Here is a 26,165-nt window from a genome sequence, read left to right on the forward strand (position 1 = left end):
TGGCAGAACTACAAAAGCTGTCAGTCAGCACTCTGATGGCAGCTGGAGACACTGACACAACTCCAAAGAGTCCCAACAGCAGGAACACTGAAGCCCCAAAAGAAGGAGAAACAGAACAACAGGTTCATTATTAAATGATGGAGGAACAACAGTCTATAAACTCAAGACAGCAAACCACAACTAACAGTGGACCAGCAATGTAGATTTGACTTTTTATTGCGAAGAATGCCCTGCATGCTTTCTCTCTCAGCTCCATTATCGCTGGGTTAAAACCTCCAGTGGAACTTATTTTCAGTCCTAAATAATTGTAATCAGTACATTTGTCTAATTTATGTGTTCCTAATGTGAAGCTGTATGTGTTTCCTTGAGATCTGGATCTTTTCTGAAAAGTCATTGCCTTTGTCTTTTGAGTGTTTACTGCCAGGGCCCAGGTCTGGCAGTACTGCTCCAGCAGGTCCAGGTTCTGCTGTAAGCCCTGTTCTGTAGGGGACAACAGAACCAGGTCACTGTGCCAAATAGAGTCAAATGCATTTTTGAAATCTATGAAACATGCAAAGATTTTGTTGTTGTTTTGGTGGTCTCTCTCTCTCTCTCTCTCTCTCTCTCTCTCTCTCTCTCTCTCTCTCTCTCTCTCTGTCTCTCTCTCTCTCTCTCTCTCTCTCTCTCTCTCTGTCTCTCTCTCTCTCTCTGTCTCTCTCTCTCTCTCTGTCTGTCTCTCTGTCTCTCTCTCTCTCTCTGTCTCTCTCTCTCTCTCTCTCTCTCTCTCTCTCTCTCTCTCTCTCTCTCTCTCTCTCTCTCTCTCTCTCTCTCTCAGGTGTATTTTATCAAAAGTTTAAGTTGGAGAAGGCTAATAACTCATTAAAGACGTTGTTAAATAATGTTCCAATCAATAATAGATGCCCAGTATATTGTACTGTATCTGTGCTGTGCATAGCGTTGTGAATTAGTTATTATTTCATGTATAGAGGTATGGGGCTCACTCCAAAACCTCCAGTTCCTCCTTTTTCCTGTCTGAGCACGTCCCTGATCTCAACTGTATTCTGTCAATAAAAGACAAAAAATAATCTTAAAGTCTTTCTTTTCTCTCAGATGTTTGTACATATTTGTTTCTCACTGCTGAGGCTCCAGAAAGTCATCTGCAGTTTGAGTCCCAACATGGCCGCTGTATGACAGCTGTGGTAATAAAAACCTGTTTCATCAAGAGGCGTTTGGGACGACTGAGACTGTGGGACATTTAACATGTGACCCAGGTATGCTGGTTTCCCCTGATCAGACAGGTTGGTCCTGTTAGCTGTTAACTTCATTGTTATTGTGCAGAGTACAATTACAAAGACTACAAAATGCAGTTTGCGTCCAACCAGAAGTGCAAAAAAAAGCAGAAAAGTGCAATGTGATATACAAGTATAGACAGGACAAGAAATATATTGCAGTGTTATAAGAGCAGAATAAATATATGTAATATGAACAATGCATGAACAACATGTACAGATATGGGCAATGTAGTAGCAGTAACATTATAGTAGTAGTAAGAATAATATAGATATAGATATATGCAGTGTATTAACAGAATATATAATAAATATGGATATACTGAATGAACAATATAGACAGATATGGTGTGTGTGTGTGTGTGTGTGTGTGTGTGTGTGTGTGTGTGTGTGTGTGTGTGTGTGTGTGTGTGAGAGAGAGAATCAGAATCAACATGTGGGTATGAGATAAACTCCCTTTCAGCATTGTGAGAGAAACTATAACAGAAATAAAACAAAAATATAAAGAATCATGCTTAAATGTAATTTTTGCCATTACAGAACCACCACCGACCCTGCGAGGAATAACTTCCTGTCTCCTTGGTATAGCCCCAGTTGGGGCTGTGCTGGGCACTGCTCTCTGGTCATCAGGTCATCTGGCTCCATCACTACATTTATGGCACCGTGTTTTCCTGCCTGATGTTGTGCGTGATGTTGTGCAGTTGGCAGTCAGACTGATCAGTCGGGTCCCCGAGGTCCAAAAACGCCGACTTGAGCACATGCTCTGCGTGTGCGCTAAACCTAAAACGTCTCCATAACAGCAGGCGGCCTTCTCTGTATTGTTTCCCAGAAAATGAAAACCGGCAGCTGATTGGACGAACGCGTCACGTGGGTCTGGTTTCTCCGGAAATTCACAGCCAGACTGTCATGGCGGCTCGTTCAGAATACGATCTCATATTGGACTAAAATAGTTCACCGAAACGTGTTTCTGAAAACATTTTAAGGAAGAAAGAGGCCGTGCAGTTGCTGAATCTGTCTTCATTTCAGATCGACAAAGGTCAGTTTAAAACATTTTTGTTAGATTTTGAGAGGCTCATCCGCTCGCCATTTCCGGGTGAGTCCCGACTGTCCTGTCTCTGACTGTCCTGTCTCTGACTGAGCATGTCAGGTCGGCCAAAATGAAGGCCGACGGCTCCTCCAACGGACGACGGCACGGAACACACGGAACAGACTCAAGTCACTGACCTCGCCAGACGGTCAGACGGTCCGACGGCCGATAATCGGCTCTGTGTGTCAGCGCCCTAAAAGAGCCAGATCTGCCATTGCTGATAAGTGATCAACTGATGACTTCTCCTTCTCCTGTTAAACTGATTATATGCTGCACCGTAAGTCCACACTGACTCAAAAACTGGTGTACACGAGCTCAGACCAGACGTGAGACTTTATCGCAGCCTACACTCACCTTCAAATTGATAAATGCCTTGCTTTGCGTAGGAATCAGCGTACGCCCGTCCTATGCCTGTTTTAGGTCGTACGCACGTTTCATGAATGAGGGCCAGTGTGTTTATGCATCTCTCAGTGTTTAGTCCCTCGTGGCAGCACTTTGTTGGACTGCTTACAGCCGCGACAAATGGTATCATATGAAACTAGACCATCTTAGGAATCCATTCAAACCGAGCATGGCATGGTAGGTTGGGGGGTTATAGGGGGCTAAATAATGCTCCAAAGTTAGGCTACATGTTGCAGAGAGACAAACTGGCATGGCCATTTTCAAAGGGGCCCATTGACCTCTGACCTCCAGATATCTGAATGAAAATGGGTTTCATGGGTACCCACGAGTCTCCCCTTTACAGACACGCACACTTTATGATAAGACATGCAGTTTTTACTGGAAAACTATCATGGTTTTCCCAAATGATGTACAGATTTTTAAATGGCTTGAACTATAGTGCATATAGCTGCCGGGTCATATTTTCATAAAGAACAGAATCGTCAGTAAATGTTTGATTTTGTTGTGATGTGAATAAAATACAACACACTGCTGATCAGACTGATAGACAGTAATTATCATTTTATTATAGGGTGGAACTTCCCTTTAACATATTCATACGCTGTGAACAAACAGCAGAGAAATGATCACTTTATATTTCTTTCTCTTCATTACTGAATCAAAGACGTTCAACGTATTACATTCATTATAATCAGAATAAAAGTGATTTAACAAGTCTTTCTTTACAGAATCACAGAAACATTCATCTCATTTTCACAATTATCACATTAAACTCAAACTGTCAATCATTGTTCTTGCTACACAGTGTTTTTAATACAGACATCAGATGAGATTCAAAGCTCAATGAGCCAGACAGAAAGCCATCTCAGCATTTCCTTTATTTATGTATTTAAAAGTTTAAACAGCTGCAGAGGACCCAAACATTTTTCTTCAACAAATAGTTAACGTGAGCCTTTAGATCTGAAGTCTTCAGTGTTTCTCTCCATTTTGAATGTTGCAGAATATTTCAGTATTTGTGGATCTGCTGCCTCCTGCTGGTCACTCTGCAGGATCACACTCTGATTGGCTGCCGGCTGGAAGCAAAACCATCTAAACCAATGGAGAGCAGCTTTCTGAAGCAAACATTATACTAAAGTAAGAGACTCAAAAGTTATTTCCTGTCTGTGAGCCTCTTTAGGAGACTAGCAGCAGGTCCTGAGTGGATTGAAGTGAACGTGAACACAGATTATGAGAGATTCTTTCACCCCGTAATCACCAAAGTTAATATTGGAGCCATTCTTCAACAACTGTGTGTGTGTCTCTGTGTGTGTGTGTGTGTGTGTGTGTGTGTGTGTGTGTGTGTGTGTGTGTGTGTATGTGTGTGTGTGTGTGTGTGCGTCTGTGTGTGTCTGTCTGTCTCTGTGTGTGTGTGTATGTGTGTGTGTGTGTGTGTGTGTGTGTGCGTCTGTGTGTGTCTGTCTGTGTGTGTCTGTCTGTCTGTGTGTGTGTGTGTGTGTGTGTGTGTGTGTATGTGGTATGTGTGTATGTGTGTGTGTGTGTGTGTGTGTGTGTGTGTGTGTGTGTGTGTGTGTGTGTGTGTGTGTGTGTGTGTGTGTGTGTGTGTGTGTGTCTGTCTGTCTCTGTGTGTGTGTGTGTGTGTGTGTGTATGTGTGTGTGTGTGTGTGTGTGTGTGTGTGTGTGTGTGTGTGTGGTCTGGTGTGTTGTCTGTCTCTGTGTGTGTGTGTGTGTGTGTGTGTGTGTGTGTGTGTGTGCGTCTGTGTGTGTCTGTCTGTCTGTGTGTGTGTGTGTGTGTGTGTGTGTGTGTGTGTGTGTGTGTGTGTGTGTGTGTGTGTGTCTGTGTGTGTCTGTCTGTCTCTGTGTGTGTGTGTGTGTGTGTGTGTGTGTTGTGTGTGTCTGTCTGTCTCTGTGTGTGTGTGTGTGTGTGTGTGTGTGTGTGTGAGTCTGTGTGTGTCTGTCTGTCTCTGTGTATGTGTGTGTGTGTGGTGTGTGTGTGTGTGTGTGTGTGTGGTGTGTGTGTGTGTGTGTGTGTCTGTGTGTGTCTGTCTGTCTCTGTGTGTGTGTGTGTGTGTGTGTGTGTCTGTGTGTGTCTGTCTGTCTGTGTGTGTGTGTGTGTGTGTGTGTGTGTGCGTCTGTGTGTGTCTGTCTGTCTCTGTGTGTGTGTGTGTGTGTGTGTGTGTGTGTGTGTGTGTGTGTGTGTGTGTGTCTGTCTGTCTCTGTGTGTGTGTGTGTGTGTGTGTGTGTGTGTGTGTGTGTGTGTGTGTGTGTGTGTGTGTGTGTGTGTGTGTGTGTGCGTCTGTGTGTGTCTGTCTGTCTGTGTGTGTGTGTGTGTGTGTGTGTGTGTGTGTGTGTGTGTGTGTGTGTGTGTGTGTGTGTCTGTGTCTGTGTTTGTGTATGTGTCAGACCATCTCTACACAGCAGCTGAGGATACCAGAAGTCAAACCTCTCTGGATGATCAGGATATGGCTGATCCTCCTCCTCCACATGTGTCACCTTCCTGTTGTTGTCAGACAGTTTGAGGTTTCTGTTCACTGTGTTTGTGTCCAGTGTGAGTTGACAGGAATCTGATGGAGAGAAGGAGACACAACACAGCAGCAGATGGTTTATTAATTAACAGACTGACTGTTAATTAGATCAGAACTTCACAATCAAACATTTCAAGAAACAAAGGCGAACAGAATGCAGAGACTAGGGTTGGGTACCGATACCGGTACCGGAAATTTGGTCCAAACAACGGTACTTTTTTCAGTACTTTCTCTCTGTAATTAATTTTTTTTTAATTTCAGTTGTAAAAATAATTCCAAACTTATTTATTACATTGAGTTATTTATTTAGAATTTGTTGAGACCTTTAACTCACTCACGAGAAGAAGGAAAAAAAGAGAAGCAAATGGGTCTGATGTGTTCGGTTACAATGGGAACGAGAGATTCTTTAAGTTTCTTATATGCTCAGATATCTTACGTTACGTGTGCATGCGCAGCTTCATTAGAAACTTTAATTATGGCACCTGGTATTCATTTCACCAAGGGGGTCAGCATCTCCTCACAACACGAACCTCCTATGGCGCCATGTTGATGCTACCAAGCCATCAGCTCCCGTTAGCATCCCATTGACTGCCATTCATTCTGACGTCACTTTGACAGAGAATAACTTTACATCTGAAGAGTTTAAAGACTCTATTTGTCCATTGTTTATTTCTAAAGAAACACGACAATGTATAAAAGGCTCCATTACCTTGTACCTCACGTTATGGCTCCGTAGCAGACGTTTTTATAAAAATAGGCTAACGATTGGGTCATAACCACGAGACTTACTGTCTCATAGTAGAGGAATTACCGTATAGTACAGGAGAAGCTCTCAGGCAGTTTGGACTTCCATTAGCTGTTTAAGTTTAATTACTAATGTTAACTATCATTTTAGTGATCAATAATTAGCCTGTGTCTATGTTATCTCCTTACATATACCTACGCTCTCCGTCTCTGCTAGATTGGGAATGATTGAGATTTCTCTTGGCACAGCTACCAGAAGACTTCCAACTTTCAGACAGGTTGCTCACGTCACATCTACGTCTTCAAGCTCAGTTGGAGGCTGCTCAGTAACGCTCAGCCATCACCGGGAAAGAGACTTCACTGGTCTCCGTCCAGAGACACGGGACCTGCTGGTCCATTCTTATATACAGTCTATGCATTTCACCCAGACCATCATCAGGAGCACACAGCCCGTTGGTATGTAACTGCTAACTACTCACGCAGCCTAGTAATAATGTTTAAGTCACTTCTATGTTTGAGCACTGAATGTTTACCTCACTGTGCAGGTGTAAGTTGGCCGAGAGTAACTTGTAGCTCGCAAGGTGCGGTTGCTCAGCGAACCGGATGCTGTGTAGCATTAGGCTATCATTAGCCGTTTGCGTTGTGCTGATTGTTCAGAGCACTCTGCTGGTTTCTGGTGGCGGTGGTGATGGCGCTGGTTTGGGTCGGTGATCCAGGGTGGAGCGCCGCGTTATGTTGCGTTTGTGCGTGTGTGAATCCTTTGTACAAGGCACATGGTGGCATGGGTTCTGTCCGTGCGTTCATGGACATCGGAAAAACGTCCATTCACATTCACGTCCCTTCCTGTGGGAATCAGAGGTGGGAAACTGGGGCCAGATTTTGCTAACTGAGTTTCCCAGTTGGTGACGCATTGTTGACAACTGACGTTTGATGGAGGCGAGTTTGGTTCACCGAACATATTTCAATGACAATAAACTTATTTATTGTGGACAAACGCCTCTGCTGAGAAACATACAGACATAACATATTTCAGATTATTAATAAATAGGCCTATGTATAAAAAAAAACACCACCTTATCCCCGGTTGGTTGTCCTGCAGATAACACAAACACCTCAAGATGTGCTGTTTGGATGCTCGCATAAGAAAACAGCAGCAAATTATTGTGGCCTCCGTGTTTTCACCACCTGATGCTCTCGGCTACGGCCAACAGCTGGTGGCAGTCATGCAACAAGTTGTTATGCCAAACGCCAATATAACAGAAGAAGAAGAACACGCATCCCGACCATCCTGACCACGTGAACGCTGGTAGTCGGAAAAACAACGTAATCACGGAGGCGGTCCCTGTCATTCCGAAGTGGCATGAACGAGCCATGTGTCCTGTGACAGCGTCACTGTGTGCATGCTCCTCTGGCGCTAGGCATTCTGGGTGATGTAGTCAATGTTGTTTTAAGCCAGATTTGCCACATTTTGATGGTGTTGCAGGCTTCTTTGATTTCATTATTATTATTATTATTATTATTATTATTATTATTTTTATTATTATTATTATTATTATTATTATTATTGTTATATTATTTTAATAATATGTGTACATGGTATATTTGAATATTATATTAATTATATTGTATTATTTGTTTGTTGTATTTCAGGTTTATGACCTTATCCATCCATCCATCTTCGTCCGCTTATCCGGTAACGGGTCGCGGGGGTAGCAGCTCCAGCAGGGGACCCCAAACTTCCCTTTCCCGAGCCACATTAACCAGCTCCGACTGGGGGATCCCGAGGCGTTCCCAGGCCAGGTTGGAGATATAATCCCTCCACCTAGTCCTGGGTCTTCCCCGAGGCCTCCTCCCAGCTGGACGCGCCTGGACCACCTCCCTAGGGAGGCGCCCAGGGGGCATCCTTACCAGATGCCCGAACCACCTCAACTGGCTCCTTTCGACGCGAAGGAGCAGCGGCTCTACTCCGAGCTCCTCACGGATGACTGAGCTTCTCACCCTATCTCTAAGGGAGATGCCAGCCACCCTCCTGAGGAAACCCATTTCGGCCGCTTGTACCCTGGATCTCGTTCTTTCGGTCATGACCCAGCCTTCATGACCATAGGTGAGGGTAGGAACGAAAACTGACCGGTAGATCGAGAGCTTTGCCTTCTGGCTCAGCTCTCTTTTTGTCACAACGGTGCGATAAATTGAATGTAATACCGCACCCGCTGCGCCGATTCTCCGACCAATCTCCCGCTCCATTGTCCCCTCACTCGCGAACAAGACCCCAAGGTACTTGAACTCCTTCACTTGGGGTAAGGACTCATTCCCTACCTGGAGAAGGCACTCCATCGGTTTCCTGCTGAGTGTGTGTGTCTCTATGTATGTATGTGTGTGTGTGTGTGTGTGTGTGTGTGTGTGTGTGTGTGTGTGTGTGTGTGTGTGTGTGTGTGTGTGTGTGTGTGTGCGCGTGTGTGTCTCTATGTATGTATGTGTGTGTGTGTGTGTGTGTGTGTGTGTGTCACTATGTATGTGTGTGTGTGTGTGTGTGTGTGTGTGTCTCTATGTATGTGTGTGTGTCCCTGTGTGTGTGTGTGTGTGTGTGTGTGTGTGTGTCTCTATGTATGTGTGTGTGTGTCTCTATGTGTGTGTGTGTGTGTGTGTGTGTGTGTGTGTGTGTGTGTGTGTGTGTGTGTGTGTGTGTGTGTGTGTGTGTGTGTGTGTGTGTGTGTGTGTGTGTGTGTGTGTGTGTGTTTATTGTGACGCACACAGCATTCCTGCTCTCTCTCTCAGAGAGGATTGGTTTTGTGATCAGCGACTTTTTCTCTAATGAGGTGATTGATGAGCCATTCTTCCTGTGTGTGTGTGTGTGTGTGTGTGTGTGTGTGTGTGTGTGTGTGTGTGTGTGTCTGATGACGTCAGAGGCTGAATGGGGGGCGGGGGTTTTGTCTGACGAGGGACAAAGACAGCGGGGGGGGGGTCATTAAACACACAGCGCTGCAGTAGCCCCGCCCCCTTCCACAGGAAATAGTTGCCAAAGACGACCCGGTCGCCGTGGTGACAGTTTACGACGAGGCAGGCCGACCAAGGTCAGAGGTCAGGAAGGTCTGGGAGACGAGTCAGCGTCAGAATACTGCTCTCTGATTGGACAGGAAGATCACGGCTACAGGTGAGCTTTCACAAGAAACTAGTCCCAATATTTACAACTTATTAAAATATATACTGTCTGTGTGTCTGTGTGTCTGTGTGTCTGTGTCTGTGTGTGTGTGTCTGTGTGTGTGTGTGTGTGTGTGTGTGTGTGTGTGTCTGTGTGTGTGTGTGTGTGTGTCTGTATGTGTGTGTGTGTGTGTGTGTGTGTGTGTGTGTGTGTGTGTGTGTGTGTGTGTGTGTTGTGTCTGTAGATTTCTCCTAAATTCACCACACGTTAGCGTTACATAATTTCTCCCATGCATGATGTCAGAACAGTTAGAGAATACTGACCTTAACGTCAGTTAAACATTGTCATGTGATGGACACTTCAGTCTCCTCCCCCTGTTAAGTGTAGCAGGGGCTAGTGGACCCAAATGCAGAGACGAGGCAGGAAGGCAGGAGAAGGTTTGAGCTCGGGGGTTTATTATACCAAAAAACAAGGACAATGCCAAAACGAGAGAGTCCCAACAGCCAAGGGCAAAAACAGCTGTCAGAAAATACAAAGCGTAAGGACAGGAAAACCAAAAGTAGCTCAAAAACCAGGAAAACATATAACAGGAAATCCATTTACTAGTGATGGGACGTTTGACACCAAGGCACCGAAGCTTGTATCACTCCCCTAAAGGCCCTGACACACCAACCAGACGGCCGACCGTCGGCAGTAAAGCCAGTCGGACTGATCAGTCGGGTCCCCGAGGTCCAAAAAGTTCCTCAGAACACACTGAGGAGACGCCGACTTGAGCGTGCACGAAACGTAATATGTCTCCATAGCAGCAGGCAGCGCTGCTCTGTATTGTTTCCATTAACAGTCTGATTATTTACCAGAAAATGAAAACCGGCAGCTGATTGGACGAACGCGTCACGTGGTTCTTTTGTCTCCAGAAATTCACAGCCAGACTGTCATGGCGGCTCGTTCAGAATACGATCTCATATTGGACTAAAATAGTTCACCGAAACGTGTTTCTGAAAACATTTTAAGAGAGAAATAGGCCGTGCAGTTGCTGAATCTGTCTTCATTTCAGATCAACAAAGGTCAGTTTAAAAGATTTTCGTCAGATTTTGAGAGGCTCATCCGCTCCCCATTTCCGGGTGAGTCCCGACTGTCCTGACTGTCCTGTCTCCGACTGTCCTGTCTCTGACTGAACATGTCGGGTCGGCCCAAATGAAGGCTGACGGCTCCTCGGACGGACGACGGCACGGGACACACCGAACAGACTCGAGTCACCGACCTCGCCAGACGGTCCGACGGCCGATTATCGGGCTGGTGTGTCTTCTCTATAAAGCCCACTGGTTGGAAGCAGTGTTGGAGCTCGTATCAAACTGAAATAAGCACGTGACTGATGACTGATCACTGAAACTCCGGAAGGGTTGGCTGGATTCATGTATTCATGTCGCTGCGTGCTTACCAACGACCCGTTAGAATTCACTGGAACATGGCGGGGTTTATGAGTGTGGCTTGAAATTTATTTGATTAGCCTTTTAATGGAAATTAGCCTACTTACATACACCTGTACGTAATTCTACGTAGTCGTAGAAGATGGAATTGTTGCTGCAGTTTACTGAATCCATATTTAGCCTAATTAAACATACTTACATTCAAATCCTGATCACAGTAATTTATATTATTATATTATGTTATATTCAAACATAGGCTTTATATTTTTAATTCAGTTATGTCATGTTCATGTCATTTAATTCAAGTTCAGTCATGTCATGCCATATGCATGTGTCCATTCTGTCTCTCCTGTGTTCATGTTGTAGCTTGGTTTGTCCATTCTGTCTCTCCTGTGTTCATGTTGTAGCTTAGTTTGGCCATTCTGTCTCTCCTGTGTTCATGTTGTAGCTTGGTTTGTCCATTCTGTCTCTCCTGTGTTCATGTTGTAGCTTAGTTTGGCCATTCTGTCTCTCCTGTGTTCATGTTGTAGCTTGGTTTGTCCATTCTGTCTCTCCTGTGTTCATGTTGTAGCTTAGTTTGGCCATTCTGTCTCTCCTGTGTTCATGTTGTAGCTTGGTTTGGCCATTCTGTCTCTCCTGTGTTCATGTTGTAGCTTGGTTGGCCATTCTGTCTCTCCTGTGTTCATGTTGTAGCTTGGTTTGTCCATTCTGTCTCTCCTGTGTTCATGTTGTAGCTTGGTTTGTCCATTCTGTCTCTCCTGTGTTCATGTTGTAGCTTAGTTTGGCCATTCTGTCTCTCCTGTGTTCATGTTGTAGCTTGGTTTGGCCATTCTGTCTCTCCTGTGTTCATGTTGTAGCTTGGTTTGTCCATTCTGTCTCTCCTGTGTTCATGTTGTAGCTTGGTTTGTCCATTCTGTCTCTCCTGTGTTCATGTTGTAGCTTGGTTTGGCCATTCTGTCTCTCCTGTGTTCATGTTGTAGCTTGGTTTAGCCGCTGTCATTTCTGCTGACTGACCACCAGATGTCACTCTGTTGTTTTTGATGCTTTGATGCTTCGGATCATTTTGCGATACAATCAGGAAGAAGCTTCAGAGGCTTCACAAGGCTTCGTTCGCCCATCACTACCAGGGAGTACAGACCTTGACGTGACTGACACAGGGAGACAATACACACCGACACGCTGACAGCAACAAACACAAACTGACGGGAAAAAACACAAAGCACGCTGACGCAGGGACATACTACAAACACCAAAATGATCTGACACCGGACAGGGGGAAGACAAAGACTAAATACACCGGGTAACGAGGAAACAAAAGACAGGTGACACAAAGCTGGGAAACAGGTGAAACACATTAGGGCAATCACAAGGGGGGGGGAAACACAGGAAGTAAAACAAGACAAGACAGAATACAAGACCGTCAAAATAAAACAGGAAACATCCACAAGCCACAAGCCGGGCATATCAAACTGTTTATAACCCTGCCTTGAGGTGATTATCCCGTTTATTCTACTTCTTACTTGCCAACATAATAAAACAATTAAAAAACTTTAATAATTATTCTTTTTCTTATTCGTATTGCATGCTTATTAAATGTATACTCTGTTTGAGTTCATCTCCCTCAGACAGTAGTCCCCTTTAGAACTACGGTGAATAACGTTAGCTCAGCTGTAGCTGAAACAATAACTCTGTTTCCCTGGTTACGCCTGACGGTTTGACTAATACCTGGAACAATCATTCCCATCCTATAAGGTTCTTATGCAATGCAAACGTTGTTCACTGCTCCAGGAAATAGGAAGGACCTTAGATACGACTTGCCTCCCTTAGCAACGGGAGATATTTATATAGTCCGCTCAGCTGATAGAACCCTTCAGCTCAGCTACGAGCCAGAAAGCTAACGTTATGCTAGCAAGATCCAAAGTCAATAACATTGTTTACAGTTGGCATTCCGTAAAAATAATTTCACAGTATGTTGATCATCAAGACAAGCTAGCTATCAGCCATGTCATTGTCCCCAAAACAATATAACAACTTTTACTGCTGCGGCCTGAAGTAGCGACCACACAAGGCTGCATCTGATCACTAGCTAGTTTAATAACGTAGTTGCTACGTCGTATCCGATCACTAACGTTAGTTTAATAACGTAGTTGCTACGTTGTATCTGATCGCTAACGTTAGTTTAATAATGTAGTTGCTACGTCGTATCTGATCGCTAACGTCAGTTTAATAACGTAGTTGCTACGTCGTATCTGATCACTAGCTAGTTTAATAACCTAGTTGCTACGTTGTATCTGATCGCTAACGTTAGTTTAATAACGTAGTTGCTACGTTGATCACTAACGTTAGTTTAATAACGTAGTTGCTACGTCATATCTGATCACTAACGTTAGTTTAATAACGTAGTTGCTACGTCGTATCTGATCGCTAACGTCAGTTTAATAACGTAGTTGCTACGTCGTATCTGATCACTAACGTTAGTTTAATAACGTAGTTGCTACGTTGTATCTGATCGCTAACGTTAGTTTAATAACGTAGTTGCTACGTTGATCACTAACGTTAGTTTAATAACGTAGTTGCTACGTCGTATCTGATCACTAACGTTAGTTTAATAACGTAGTTGCTACGTCGTATCTGATCGCTAACGTCAGTTTAATAACGTAGTTGCTACGTTGTATCTGATCGCTAACGTTAGTTTAATAACGTAGTTGCTACGTCGTATCTGATCGCTAACGTTAGTTTAATAACGTAGTTGCTACGTTGATCACTAACGTTAGTTTAATAACGTAGTTGCTACGTCGTATCTGATCACTAACGTTAGTTTAATAACGTAGTTGCTACGTCGTATCTGATCACTAACGTTAGTTTAATAACGTAGTTGCTACGTCGTATCTGATCGCTAACGTCAGTTTAATAACGTAGTTGCTACGTCGTATCTGATCACTAGCTAGTTTAATAACGTAGTTGCTACGTTGTATCTGATCGCTAACGTTAGTTTAATAACGTAGTTGCTACGTTGTATCCGATCACTAACGTTAGTTTAATAACGTAGTTGCTACGTTGTATCTGATCACGAATGTTAGTTTAATAACGTAGTTGCTACGTCGTATCTGATCACTAACGTTAGTTTAATAACGTAGTTGCTACGTCGTATCTGATCGCTAACGTTAGTTTAATAACGTAGTTGCTACGTCGTATCTGATCGCTAACGTTAGTTTAATAACGTAGTTGCTACGTTGTATCCGATCACTAACGTTAGTTTAATAACGTAGTTGCTACGTTGTATCCGATCACTAACGTTAGTTTAATAACGTAGTTGCTACGTTGTATCTGATCACGAATGTTAGTTTAATAACGTAGTTGCTACGTCGTATCTGATCACTAACGTTAGTTTAATAACGTAGTTGCTACGTCGTATCTGATCGCTAACGTTAGTTTAATAACGTAGTTGCTACGTCGTATCTGATCGCTAACGTTAGTTTAATAACGTAGTTGCTACGTCGTATCTGATCACTAACGTTAGTTTAATAACGTAGTTGCTACGTCGTATCTGATCACGAACGTTAGTTTAATAACGTAGTTGCTACGTCGTATCTGATCACTAACGTTAGTTTAATAACGTAGTTGCTACGTCGTATCTGATCGCTAACGTTAGTTTAATAACATAGTTGCTACGTCGTATCTGATCGCTAACGTTAGTTTAATAACGTAGTTGCTACGTCGTATCTGATCACTAGCTAGTTTAATAACGTAGTTGCTACGTCGTATCTGATCGCTAACGTTAGTTTAATAACGTAGTTGCTACGTCGTATCTGATCGCTAACGTTAGTTTAATAACGTAGTTGCTACGTTGTATCTCTCTGGTGAAACTACGTACCTCCGTTAGATTTCTGACACATTTTAGAAACTTTTTTAAACAAGGTTTATTTTTAGAATGGACCTCATGTTGAAATTTCTGTGATAGAAAAAAAATCCAAGTGGCGTATTGATCTATTATTTGATGACGCTGTGCTCAGTCAGCGGGCAACCATGCCCTCCTCCCAGCCAATCAGAATCAAGCATTCTTAAACCAAGTAGAATAAAACTTATTAAAATATATACTGTCTGTCTGTCTGTCTGTCTGTGTGTGTGTGTGTGTGTGTGTGTGTGTGTCTGTCTGTCTGTCTCTATGTGTGTGTGTGTGTGTGTGTCTGTCTGTCTGTCTGTCTGACTGTGTGTGTGTGTGTGTGTGTGTGTGTGTGTGTGTGTGTGTGTGTGTGTGTGTGTGTATGTGTGTGTGCGTGTGTGTGTCAGGCTGTCTCTGTGTGTGTGTGTGTGTGTGTGTGTGTGTGTGTGTGTGTGTGTGTGTGTGTGTGTGTGTGTGTGTGTGTGTTGTGTGTGTGTGTGTGTGTGTCAGGCTGTGTGTGTGTGTGTGTGTGTGTGTGTGTTGTGTCTGTAGATTTCTCCTAAATTCACCACACGTTAGCGTTACATAATTTCTCCCATGCATGATGTCAGAACAGTTAGAGAATACTGACCTTAACGTCAGTTAAACCTTCAGTGATGGACACTTCAGTCTCCTCCCCCATGATCTCATGAACTAAAGTGGACTGTTGAGACCCCCCTGTAACCACTGAGGTCCTCCTGGGGGTCCCCGGACCACAGGTTGGGAACCGGTGCTCTACAGATCACTGCATGACTGCGTGATTAAAAAGTGATCTGTCAATTAGTTCTGTGAACATTTAAACGTCTTTCTTCCTCTATGGCTCAACTTTTCACACCATTCAGTGTGTGTGTGTGTGTGTGTGTGTGTGTGTGTGTGTGTGTGTGCTCCGTTGCCGGGGGTGAGGAATGTGTGACATCACAGCGTGGCTGTATATAATGCGGCATGCGGCGTGGGCAGTCAGACCCGTCCTGACGCTGCAGCAGGACAGACTGAACCAATCAGAGTCCAATCATCAATCAGCTGTTATTGGAGGGAAACTTTCTGATCGACGAGCAGCAAAATCTTTCTGCAGAACTTTTTGGATTTTTGTTGGAATATTTCTCTTCATCCTTCTGTTACGGTACGTTCTGCTGCTATTCACACACACACACACACACACACACACACATACACACACACACACACAGACATAGAGATACACACACACACACACACACACACACACACACACACAGAGAGACACACACACATACACACACATACACACACACACACACACACAGACATAGAGATACACACACACACACACACACACACACACACACAGCAGTTAAAATACTCCATAGAAATGAAATGAATAGAAAGGCCATTTTCATTCAAATCAACGTCGTAGAACGGTCAGAGGAGCAGCCATATGTATATGTACCATCGCCATGGTAACGTATAAACTTCAGTATAGACCCTTTGCAAACACGTGACCACGACCACGTGACAATGACCACGTGACCACGTGAGCACGCCATGACGGACGGCGGAAGCACAAGCTAAACAGTAGTAGACGAGCAGAAAGTTTAATTAGTTTCAATCAGTTTGAAATACACAACACTAAATAAACTGTATGTATGGCTTCACGTTGTCGTGCCGTCACCGGTCGAGGCACGGCGTCTGGTAGGTGCTCACAAAGAGCGCTATACGACCACTATGGGCTACACGGGGTACCCCCATATACTGGTGCTGGTGTGGAGTTTTTTTATGATTGTTGCGGCCTAAAATCCTTGATTATGCGGCACATTTTCTTAAAAAATGCAATGCAATATGCAGGATATTTATGCAACTTTATGCGATGAAATTGCGGGAACTTGCAAAATCTGCGGTTTCATCATGACTTCATCATGATGTTCACGTCGCATAATTACGTCACTTCATAACGTTCCCATGGCAACAGGGGAAAATGGCTGCTCTTGTGTGAAGTAAACGCAACATTTTTTCAACTTTCTGCTAAGATATATATGTGACTTTTTTGCAATGAAAATGCCGGGATTATGAAATCATGCAAGCCCCGCATATTTTGCGCGGAAATTGGCAATTTATGCAGCGAAACTGCGGCGTATTTGAAAAAATGAGTCCCCCGAAATAAATATGCAGACTTTGGCTGATTATGCATTGAATTATGAGATCACATAATCACTATATATACAATATATACTGGTGCTGATCTGTACCACTATGTGGTAAACGGGGTACCCCCATATCAGTCCTTCCAGAAAAATGAGAAAAATTAGTTTTTTTGTGATTGTTTTGGGCTAAAATTCTTGATTATGCGTCACGTTTTCTTAAAAAATGCGATGGAATATGCAGGATGTTTATGTAATCTTATGCGATGAAATTGCGGGAACTTGCAAAAATTGGCTGCTCTTGTGTGAAGTAAACGCAACATTTCATAACTTTCTGCTAAGATATATGTGACTTTTTTGCAAGGAATATGTGGGGATTATGAAATCATGCAAGCCCTGCATATTTTGCGCGGAAATCGGCAATTTATGCAGCGAAAGTGCGGCGTATTTGGAAAAATGCAGCCCTCGAAATAAATATGCGGACTGTGGCTGATTATGCATTGAATTATGAGATCGCATAATCACGTTTTTCTGGAGGGACTGGTCTATACTGATGCGGGTTGTATTAACATTAGCGGTCCGCTGACCCACTGCTGCTGGGTCTAACGTTAGCGGTCCGCTGACCCACTGCTGCTGGGTCTAACGTTAGCGGTCCGCTGACCCACTGCTGCTGGTCTAACGTTAGCGGTCTGACCCACAGCTGCTGGGTCTAACGTTAGCGGTCCGCTGACCCACTGCTGCTGGGTCTAACGTTAGCGGTCCGCTGACCCACTGCTGCTGGGTCTAACGTTAGCGGTCTGACCCACTGCTGCTGGGTCTAACGTTAGCGGTCTGACCCACTGCTGCTGGGTCTAATGTTAGCGGTCCGCTGACCCACTGCTGCTGGTCTAACGTTAGCGGTCTGACCCACTGCTGCTGGGTCTAACAAGTTAATGTTTGCGAACAAAGTTTGCTAGACAAAATGGATGGCGCCATCTACCAACAAATGATCAATACTGCACGAGTTGTAATAGAGCTTATGTGCCAGCTGATAGCGACATATCACGCTATAATAAGAAAACAACGACGCTATCAACACGTTGCTATGGTGATGCAGATGTAATAAATGCCCGACGACAGCGGAGGCGGCCTGTGGTGTGGGAACGACAGCGTTATATTTTGCTCGTAAATTAAATTCAAAAAGTCTCTGGTCTCCTCGTTGGTCCACTTCCATCTGTCTTTGTTGACGCCCGCCATGTGTGCAAACAGAGAGGAAATACTGGACGGAAATGAACTACAACTTCTTCTTCTTCGTTTTGTGGCGGGTTGCAACCATAAAATTACCTAAAACTTAATCTTACATTAGTTTCCATCAGCGTTTATCACATAAGCCGTATATCGATCAAGAGGAAATCCGATGAGACCGAACGTATTTCCTTTGAGTCAATATTCATGAAATTCAATTGTTTCCATGAGGCATTTTTCATTCAATATCACTTAATTCGGATAAAAACGTGTGGATGGAAACATAGTTACTATGACAACTACCAACAATGGCCATTTTGTTGGGTACCAATGAAATGACCAGGGGGGAACCGTTCCATAGACAGTATATAAGAATGGACCAGCAGGTCCCGTGTCTCTGGACGGAGACCAGTGAAGTCTCTTTCCCGGTGATGGCTGAGCGTTACTGAGCAGCCTCCAACTGAGCTTGAAGACGTAGATGTGACGTGAGCAACCTGTCTGAAAGTTGGAAGTCTTCTGGTAGCTGTGCCAAGAGAAATCTCAATCATTCCCAATCTAGCAGAGACGGAGAGCGTAGGTATATGTAAGGAGATAACATAGACACAGGCTAATTATTGATCACTAAAATGATAGTTAACATTAGGAATTAAACTTAAACAGCTAATGGAAGTCCAAACTGCCTGAGAGCTTCTCCTGTACTATACGGTAATTCCTCTACTATGAGACAGTAAGTCTCGTGGTTATGACCCAATCGTTAGCCTATTTTTATAAAAACGTCTGCTACGGAGCCATAACGTGAGGTACAAGGTAATGGAGCCTTTTATACATTGTCGTGTTTCTTTAGAAATAAACAACGGACAAATAGAGTCTTTAAACTCTTCAGATGTAAAGTTATTCTCTGTCAAAGTGACGTCAGAATGAATGGCAGTCAATGGGATGCTAACGGGAGGTGATGGCTTGGTAGCATCAAAATGGCGCCATAGGAGGTTCGTGGTCCGAGGAGAAGCTGACCCCCTTGAACCGTTCTCCTGCTACCAGAGAGCTGAGAGGATCTCCAGCCAATCACAGGGCAGGGAAAGGTCTGGATCTCCAGCCAATCACAGGGCAGGGAATGTCTCTGTGATGATATGATGTTTATTGATTTGTTTTTTCCCTCCAAATAAAGATGGCGGCTTCTTCTTCTTCTCTGGTTCCTCTTGTCCTGCTCTTCCTCACTATCGCCGTGGAGACGAGACCTTCGCCTCAACCAGACGACAAACAGGTCTGGTGACACGTCATCTTCATCTTCATCTTCATCTTCATCTTCATCATCATCCTCATCATCATCTTCATCAGTCAGGTCATTGTAGGAGAAAAGTCAAATTTTCAAAAGTTTTGCTGTTTTTGCCTTTTTTTTTTTAAAGAATTTTTTTTTAACGTTTTAGCGATATTTTGTCCAATGTTTTTTCCGATCTTTTCTAATGTTATTTTCGATGTTTTATTCTGATCCTTTTTAACATTTTGGCGATGTTTTTTCCGATCTTTTTTAATGTTTTGTCCGATGTGTTGTCCGATGTTTTTTCCGATCTTTTTTCCGATCTTTTTGAACGTTTTGGGAGATGTTTTTTTCCGATCTTTTTTAATGTTTTGTCCGATGTGTTGTCCGATGTTTTTTCCGATCTTTTTTCCGATCTTTTTTAACGTTTTGGGCGATGTTTTTTCCGATCTTTTTTAATGTTTTGTCCGATGTTTTGTCCGATGTTTTTTTCCGATCTTTTTTAATGTTTTGTCCGATGTTTGAGTTAAACCGTGTTTCTCCTCAGGTGTTACGCTCTCTGTTCGGCGCCCGCCTCTCTTCCCTCATCTCGGCCCCTCCCACCTCTGATGACATCACAGAGGGCTCGGCCGGCCCTCCCTCCCCCTTCCCCCTGGCTGCTGCGAGCCGATTGGCCGGCCAGCGGGCGGCGGTTCCCCGTTTCTTCCTGGACTTCGTGCAGCGGCAGAGGATGTCGCGTCGGCGCAGCAGGAAGTCGATGTTCGGAGGAAGAGGAGGTTGCTTCGGGATGAAGATGGACCGCATCGGCTCCATCAGCGGCCTGGGATGTTAGAGACGTTATCGTGGCAACGGACTGACCCCCGCGTGGACTTCACGTTGGAACTTTACTAACAAACACAGGCGGACACTTCCTGCCGACGACCCCTGACCCCTGGCTCCAAAACAGCCAGCAGACACTGTGTGTGTGTGTGTGTGTCTGTGTGTGTGTGTATTTGTGTCTGTGTGTGTGTGTGTGTGTGTGTGTGTGTGTGTGTGTGTGTGTGTGTGGACCAGCTGCAGTCTGACTGCAGGATGTAATAAAATAGAATAAAAGAGAAACTCCACTCGGCTCTTGTTGCTTTATTTTGTCATTAACTAAGTATTCTAAGTGTCTGACAACATTATGGGATGGATCCCTACAGAGATAGACCTTTTAGTTAAAGAGTAAGATCCTTTTAGTTTAACATGAAACAGCCCCGAAATCACCATCACCAAACTACACCAGACTCCATGTAAATAATCAGGACTTTTATCATCGTAAAACACACTTCATTCAAAGTGGACAGAAACTAAATCAAACTACCAAAGTCCGTCTTGGTTCATCTTTCCACTGTTCCAACAATCACCACTCTGGTTTGGTTGAAATAAACCCTGAATTCACCCATTTACATGTGGAAATATGCTGGCTCTATACACGCTAAAAGTCCTGATTATTTACATGGAGTCTGGTGGAGATATGCTGGCTCTATACACGCTAAAAGTCCTGATTATTTACATGGAGTCTGGTGGAAATATGCTGGCTCTATACACGCTAAAAGTCCTGATTATTTACATGGAGTCTGGTGGAAATATGCTGGCTCTATACACGCTAAAAGTCCTGATTATTTACATGGAGTCTGGTGGAAATATGCTGGCTCTATACACGCTAAAAGTCCTGATTATTTACATGGAGTCTGGTGGAAATATGCTGGCTCTATACACGCTAAAAGTACTGATTATTTACATGAAGCCTGGTGGGTTTGGTAATGGTGATTTCGGGGCTGTTTCGGGTTTTTAGAGCCGTTTGTAATGTCTTGATTATGTGTGTGTATTTTAGTATGTGTTTATTTTTATTTTTGTAAAAAAAAATTGTAAAAAGCGCAGATGCAATATTTTAATATCTGATTTTGAAGTAATCCAAAAGTATTCAGATCTAACTACTTCTTTTTTAAAGTAATCAAATGAATGAATTACGTTATTAATTACAAACAAAATTGCCATGCAATTTGTATCCAGTAACTGATTACATTTCAAAGTAATATGACGTCATCCAACTATATTTACACATTTTACAATTTTTTTTTATTATATATTTTTTATTCATCATTTCTTTAATTATTTATGTGTTTACTAAATAGTTTTTTTTATAAATAAAAGAAAATAAAAAAAATAATAGTAATGCTATCTTCCCGCCATTAGGGGGCGCTTTGTCATGTTGACGGTTAGCTCGTTCGGCTAACAGGCAGCAAGCTGCCCAGCTACACGGAAACAGCCCCGGTGGCAGAGAGCCTCGTCCAGCGGGACATTTTCTCCGGTTACCGGCGCCTCTGCCCTTCTTCTCCTCCTACTCCTCCTCTCTCTTTCTCCCGGTTGCTCCCGGCTCTCAGTCGTCCTGGTCCAGACTGCTCGAGACTCCTGAAACATGTCGGCGGTGCAGCGGATGAAAGTGGCGAACGAGAGGCACAGCAAGACCATCACACAGCGGGGACACGTCCAGAAAACCTCGGTAACGTCCCTGACAGCCAGGCTAACGGTTAACTGCTAACTGCTAACGGCTAACGGCTGACGTTCTGTCACTGATCCCTGCTCCGCTACACAGCTGCGGACGGTCCGATGTATTAAAACATGTCTTTTCTTCTCCAAAGTGCAGAATATCCCGGCTGTAATTTAGGTTTGTAGGTTTAAAATAAGTCCTCGAACCAGCCGCTAGCTCTTAATGTAGCATCGGTAGAGCTAACTTAGCTTTAGCATTAGCAGCTAGTGACACAAGTGAGCCGTTTTTTCTATCAACACAATATAAAGCTAACGTCGTATTTACACATTATTGTCGATTATAAATGAACGGATAGCAGCCGGACGCTGGTCTTTGGCTTCTGCTGACTGGCTAACGTATGAATGAAGTGACAGAGAGCCGGACTCCTTTCACAAATCTAGCACTTTAATTTGGTTTCGCGTTCCCACAGAGCTACAAACTGTAAATATATAACTTAAGGCATTTTCTAGATTGCTTTACATACAGTCTTTCATTCGGCGTTCACGCAGTTTACAGGTTTTGGTTAGTTTGGTGAGATTTTTAAACTTTTGTAAACCCGTTCTCGCGCATCTTGTATGTTGTAAACACTGCAGTGGGCGGATGCGCCGCGGGATACTGAGAGAGTGGCTGAAAATAAGTCGTGATATGCGAATTATACATATGACGAATTTAAGAGGAGATCCAAACTGTTTGAATAAATATCACGTATCGTATTTTATTTTTTTAGTTACGTCGGCAAACGTAGAACGCAGCGTTAAATATTCAGATTTCTCAATGGAGTTTGGTGAGCAGGGTGCTGTCAGTGTGTTTACAGCAGGCCTTTTTTATTATGCCAAACACACATTTTGGAAAGCAGTATTTAGAGTAGAACAGTATTCTCACAGTTTATTCTAAATAATTTAAGCTTTTCCCTGATAAAGATATCAGAGTTTCTCATAATTCTGACTTCAGATATCTGAGATTAGATTGAATATGATTTAGTTTCTCACTTTAAAAGTCTTTGTCTTCAGTAGCTGTGTGAAGCTGACCATCAGCCCGCTCTTTGTTTTTCATTATAATATTATGACTTTTTTCACGACTTCTTTCTTGAAACATTACGACTTCCTTAATTTCTCTGAAGTGTGTAAAACCCCCCTTTGCGTCTTCTTATCAGATGTGTAGTCAGTGTGATGAGCAGCTCTCTGTGAGCTCTCTGGTGTCTTACTGCATGTCTTACTCTCCTGGTGTCTTACTGCATGTCTTACTCTCCTGGTGTCTTACTGCATGTCTTACTCTCCTGGTGTCTTACTGCATGTCTTACTCTCCTGGTGTCTTACTGCATGTCTTACATGCCTTGTGTGAGAACTGTTTAGCCTTAATTTAACCAGGTAGGCCGTTGAGAACAGGTTCTCATGGGCAACGGCGACCTGGTCAAGAAAGCGTGAGCATGCGAGACAACGTACAGTTTCTACATACTGTATGTGCATAAAGGCTACATAAAGGCTGCATAAAGGCTACATAAAGGCTGCATAAAGTGCAGAATAAGTAGGCATTACAAGGCTGACACAAGCGTGTGGTGTGAGTAAGCCGAGGGATATGCAGAAGTGATGAGGAGATAACGCAGTATACATTAATAGACCATCTGTAGCACCGCTTAAAGGGTCAAAATACACATAGTGCAAAATGTGTACCGGTTAGTGATTTAGAACCGTTAGATAATTATAACGTAATAAGCATAGACAGACAGTCTGTAGGAAGCTAAAACGTAGTGAAGAGCCAAATATACAGTTGGTGCAGTTTCTGGTGTACTTACTGATGTAGATCAGAGGTAACACTAAACCTGAAATGACTGTCTGTAAGAATGTCAAATGTAGTAAAAAAGTCAGTATACTGCTAGTGTAACGGTATTAGTAAACAGTATTTTAGGAAATAGGGATCAGGGTTTTCATATTATATACAGCTGAGCAGCATTTCGCTGAAGCCGGTCATGCTTTCCATCTGGCGGCCGGCCGGCCGCCAGATGGAAAGCATGACCGGCTTCAGCGAAATGCTTGTTGAAATGATCTCAGATCATGGACATATCGGTAGTTCTGATATTAGCAGATCTCAGGGCCGTGGGCAGCTGGGAGGAGGAGTTCTTGTTCTCCATCCTTTTAATACTAAATAAACTGGACATATAAAACTCGAGCACTGAGCACATGGCACTTCCTGAATGTGCCAAACATACCAGAATATGTAAACAGAAAGGTTAGGCATGCATTAAATTATAAACAGAAATAATCGGTTATGGCTAGGTAAGGACTACATGATCAGTAGCTAGGTAAGATCACATGATCAGTAGCTAGGTAAGGACTACATGAGCTAGCTAGCTGTTTCTCCAACTTCAGTAGAACAAGGCAGGATTAGCCGGGAGACTTCTTCCAACTTTGTGTGAATACCTGCAGAACAGGGACATGGAAGTAGTTCTTTAGTAGATTATGGTGAACTAGTGTGTGTTGTAGCAGTGTTTAGCCATTGAGAACGAGCTAGCATGCTAACGGTTAGCCCCCTAGCCCCCTCGTCTCAGCTAGTGACGTAGAAAGCCGTGCAGATGTTGACCAGCTCACCCAGAGACTGAAGGCAGGACACATTCAGAAACCGTATCTCACTCTAAACACCATGGAGGGTTATCAAAGTTAGTATGAAGCACCAGAGACACTAAATACCCCAAATCCCAGAAAAAGAGATTGATCTCATAATATGGGACCTTTAAGACAACGTGTGAGAGAGGTGAGTGGTGGAGGTTTGACCGCGGGCCCATTGTGGATGCAGTCAGTCAGGCGGTGATGGCTGAGATCCTGGTGGAAGACAGCTGGGTGTGTTGACAGGGCAGGGCGGTCAGAGCCATGTCTGTGAGGGTGGCCGTGGTAACGGGTTTGAGGGTGTTTCTCGTGGGTTAGTTTATAATTTGAGTGAGGTTGAGGACATCGAGCTTAGCGAGTGTAGTGGCCGGGGTGTTGACCATGTCCAGGTGTACATCTCCTAGCAGTAGAAGTACAACATGTTGGGGTACCTTGAGACGATGACCCAGAATGCCCAGCACCTAAAGAATGCTGTGATTATTATAGAGAAAAGATGCAAATATGCTTCGACTTATTGTGTGTGTGTGTGTGTGTGTGTGTGTGTGTGTGTGTGTTTCAGAGGCCTGTAAACGAGGAGAAGTCTCCGGTGGGTCCGTGGCTGCTCGCTCTGTTCGTTTTCGTGGTTTGTGGATCAGGTGAGTCTCAGACACACACACACACACACACACATACACTAGAGACACACACACTAGAGACACACACACACACACACACACACACATACACACACTACAGACACACACACACACACACACACACACTAGAGACACACACACACAGACACGCACACATACACACACATACACACACTACAGACACACACACACACACATACACACACACTACACACACACACACACACACACACACACACTAGAGAGACAAACACACACATACACACACACACACACACACACACATACACACACACTACAGACACACACACACACACACACACACACACACACTAGAGAGACACACATACACACACACACACACACACACACACACTACAGAGACAGACAGACACACACAGACACACACACACACACACACAGACACACACACACGCATACTCTTCTTCTGCTATGTTACTGTAACTGAGAGATGGGTCAATATTCTTTCTGTTCATTAAACATGGCGGCCTACAGTTACTGTAGAATCTGACCAAACTGACCAAACACAGTTTGACCATGGTCTCGCAGGCTTTTTTTCACATCACTTTTTATTAGGGTTGGGTACCAAAACCTGGTTCCACTATGGATCCGGTTCCTACGCAAACGCTAGTATTCAGACCGGATTAGAACGCAAATTTCAGTTCCTCATTTCGGTTCCGACTGAAATATTTTCCCTCTGTCGCTCCGGACAGCGGCAGACTCTTTTTTCTTTCTCCCTTTTAAGCCGAGTGGCGCCCGTGCCCGCTCGCGGTGTGAAGCACGTGTCCGCGCTATTCTCGGACATGCGCTCTACAATCACAGCTGATAGACGGCTTCTTGTACACGCTCCGAAACGGACGTAAAAATATCCCCCTTTCTCTGTAGTCTACCGTTAGCTAGCTACCGTTAATGTAGGCTACTTTTAAAATGCCATATGTTCCCTCTGGGCTCACCATAAGTCAGGAGAGGTGTAGTATCTCACCAGAGAAGCAAATATGGTCATTTCTCTGCAAAAGAACTGCTAAAGTTTGAAGCTGGTTGGCATACCAACTCAACAACATTTATTTAGTCGTTACTTGTTAATAGTGTAACTGTTATTTGTTAAATTATTGTAGTTATGTGTAAGGTATTGTAATTTCCCCTTGCAGGATTAACAAAGTATACATTATTATTATTATTATTATTAATATTATTATTATTAGGTGACTTAGGTTTACTTATTATATATTTAAGTAATTTAAAACGTTACTATAT

At 43.6% G+C, this 26,165-nt stretch overlaps 2 protein-coding genes across 2 annotated transcripts in view; both read left to right on the top strand.

The window, feature by feature from the left end:
• The first annotated feature begins 15,367 nt into the window (after positions 1-15,367).
• On the top strand, positions 15,368-20,197 carry si:ch73-265d7.2 (C-type natriuretic peptide 2). The gene is made up of 3 exons (XM_031313765.2): positions 15,368-15,631; positions 19,015-19,110; positions 19,652-20,197. Exons 2-3 carry the CDS (start codon positions 19,015-19,017, stop codon positions 19,934-19,936), a joined length of 381 nt encoding a protein of 126 aa, XP_031169625.1. The 5' UTR covers positions 15,368-15,631; the 3' UTR covers positions 19,937-20,197.
• Positions 20,198-21,346: 1,149 nt separating this feature from the next.
• Positions 21,347-26,165, top strand: part of zgc:85858 (uncharacterized protein LOC405879 homolog) — an 8,045-nt gene continuing 3,226 nt past the window's right edge. Inside the window, exons 1-2 of the mRNA XM_031313780.2 lie at positions 21,347-21,628; positions 24,815-24,890. Coding sequence (XP_031169640.1) covers positions 21,545-21,628; positions 24,815-24,890 — 160 coding nt within the window. The 5' untranslated portion in view covers positions 21,347-21,544. The remainder of the gene's footprint in view (positions 21,629-24,814; positions 24,891-26,165) is intronic.

The sequence above is a fragment of the Sander lucioperca genome, chromosome 17, assembly GCF_008315115.2.
Source record: "Sander lucioperca isolate FBNREF2018 chromosome 17, SLUC_FBN_1.2, whole genome shotgun sequence".
NCBI lineage: Eukaryota > Metazoa > Chordata > Actinopteri > Perciformes > Percidae > Sander > Sander lucioperca.

Bases quoted from the DNA above. Each gene is read 5' to 3' on its own strand.
- si:ch73-265d7.2 (XM_031313765.2), top strand. From the start codon at position 19,015: ATGGCGGCTTCTTCTTCTTCTCTGGTTCCTCTTGTCCTGCTCTTCCTC. The intron at 19,111-19,651 runs GTCTGGTGACAC...GTTTCTCCTCAG, and splicing joins CTCAACCAGACGACAAACAG to GTGTTACGCTCTCTGTTCGG.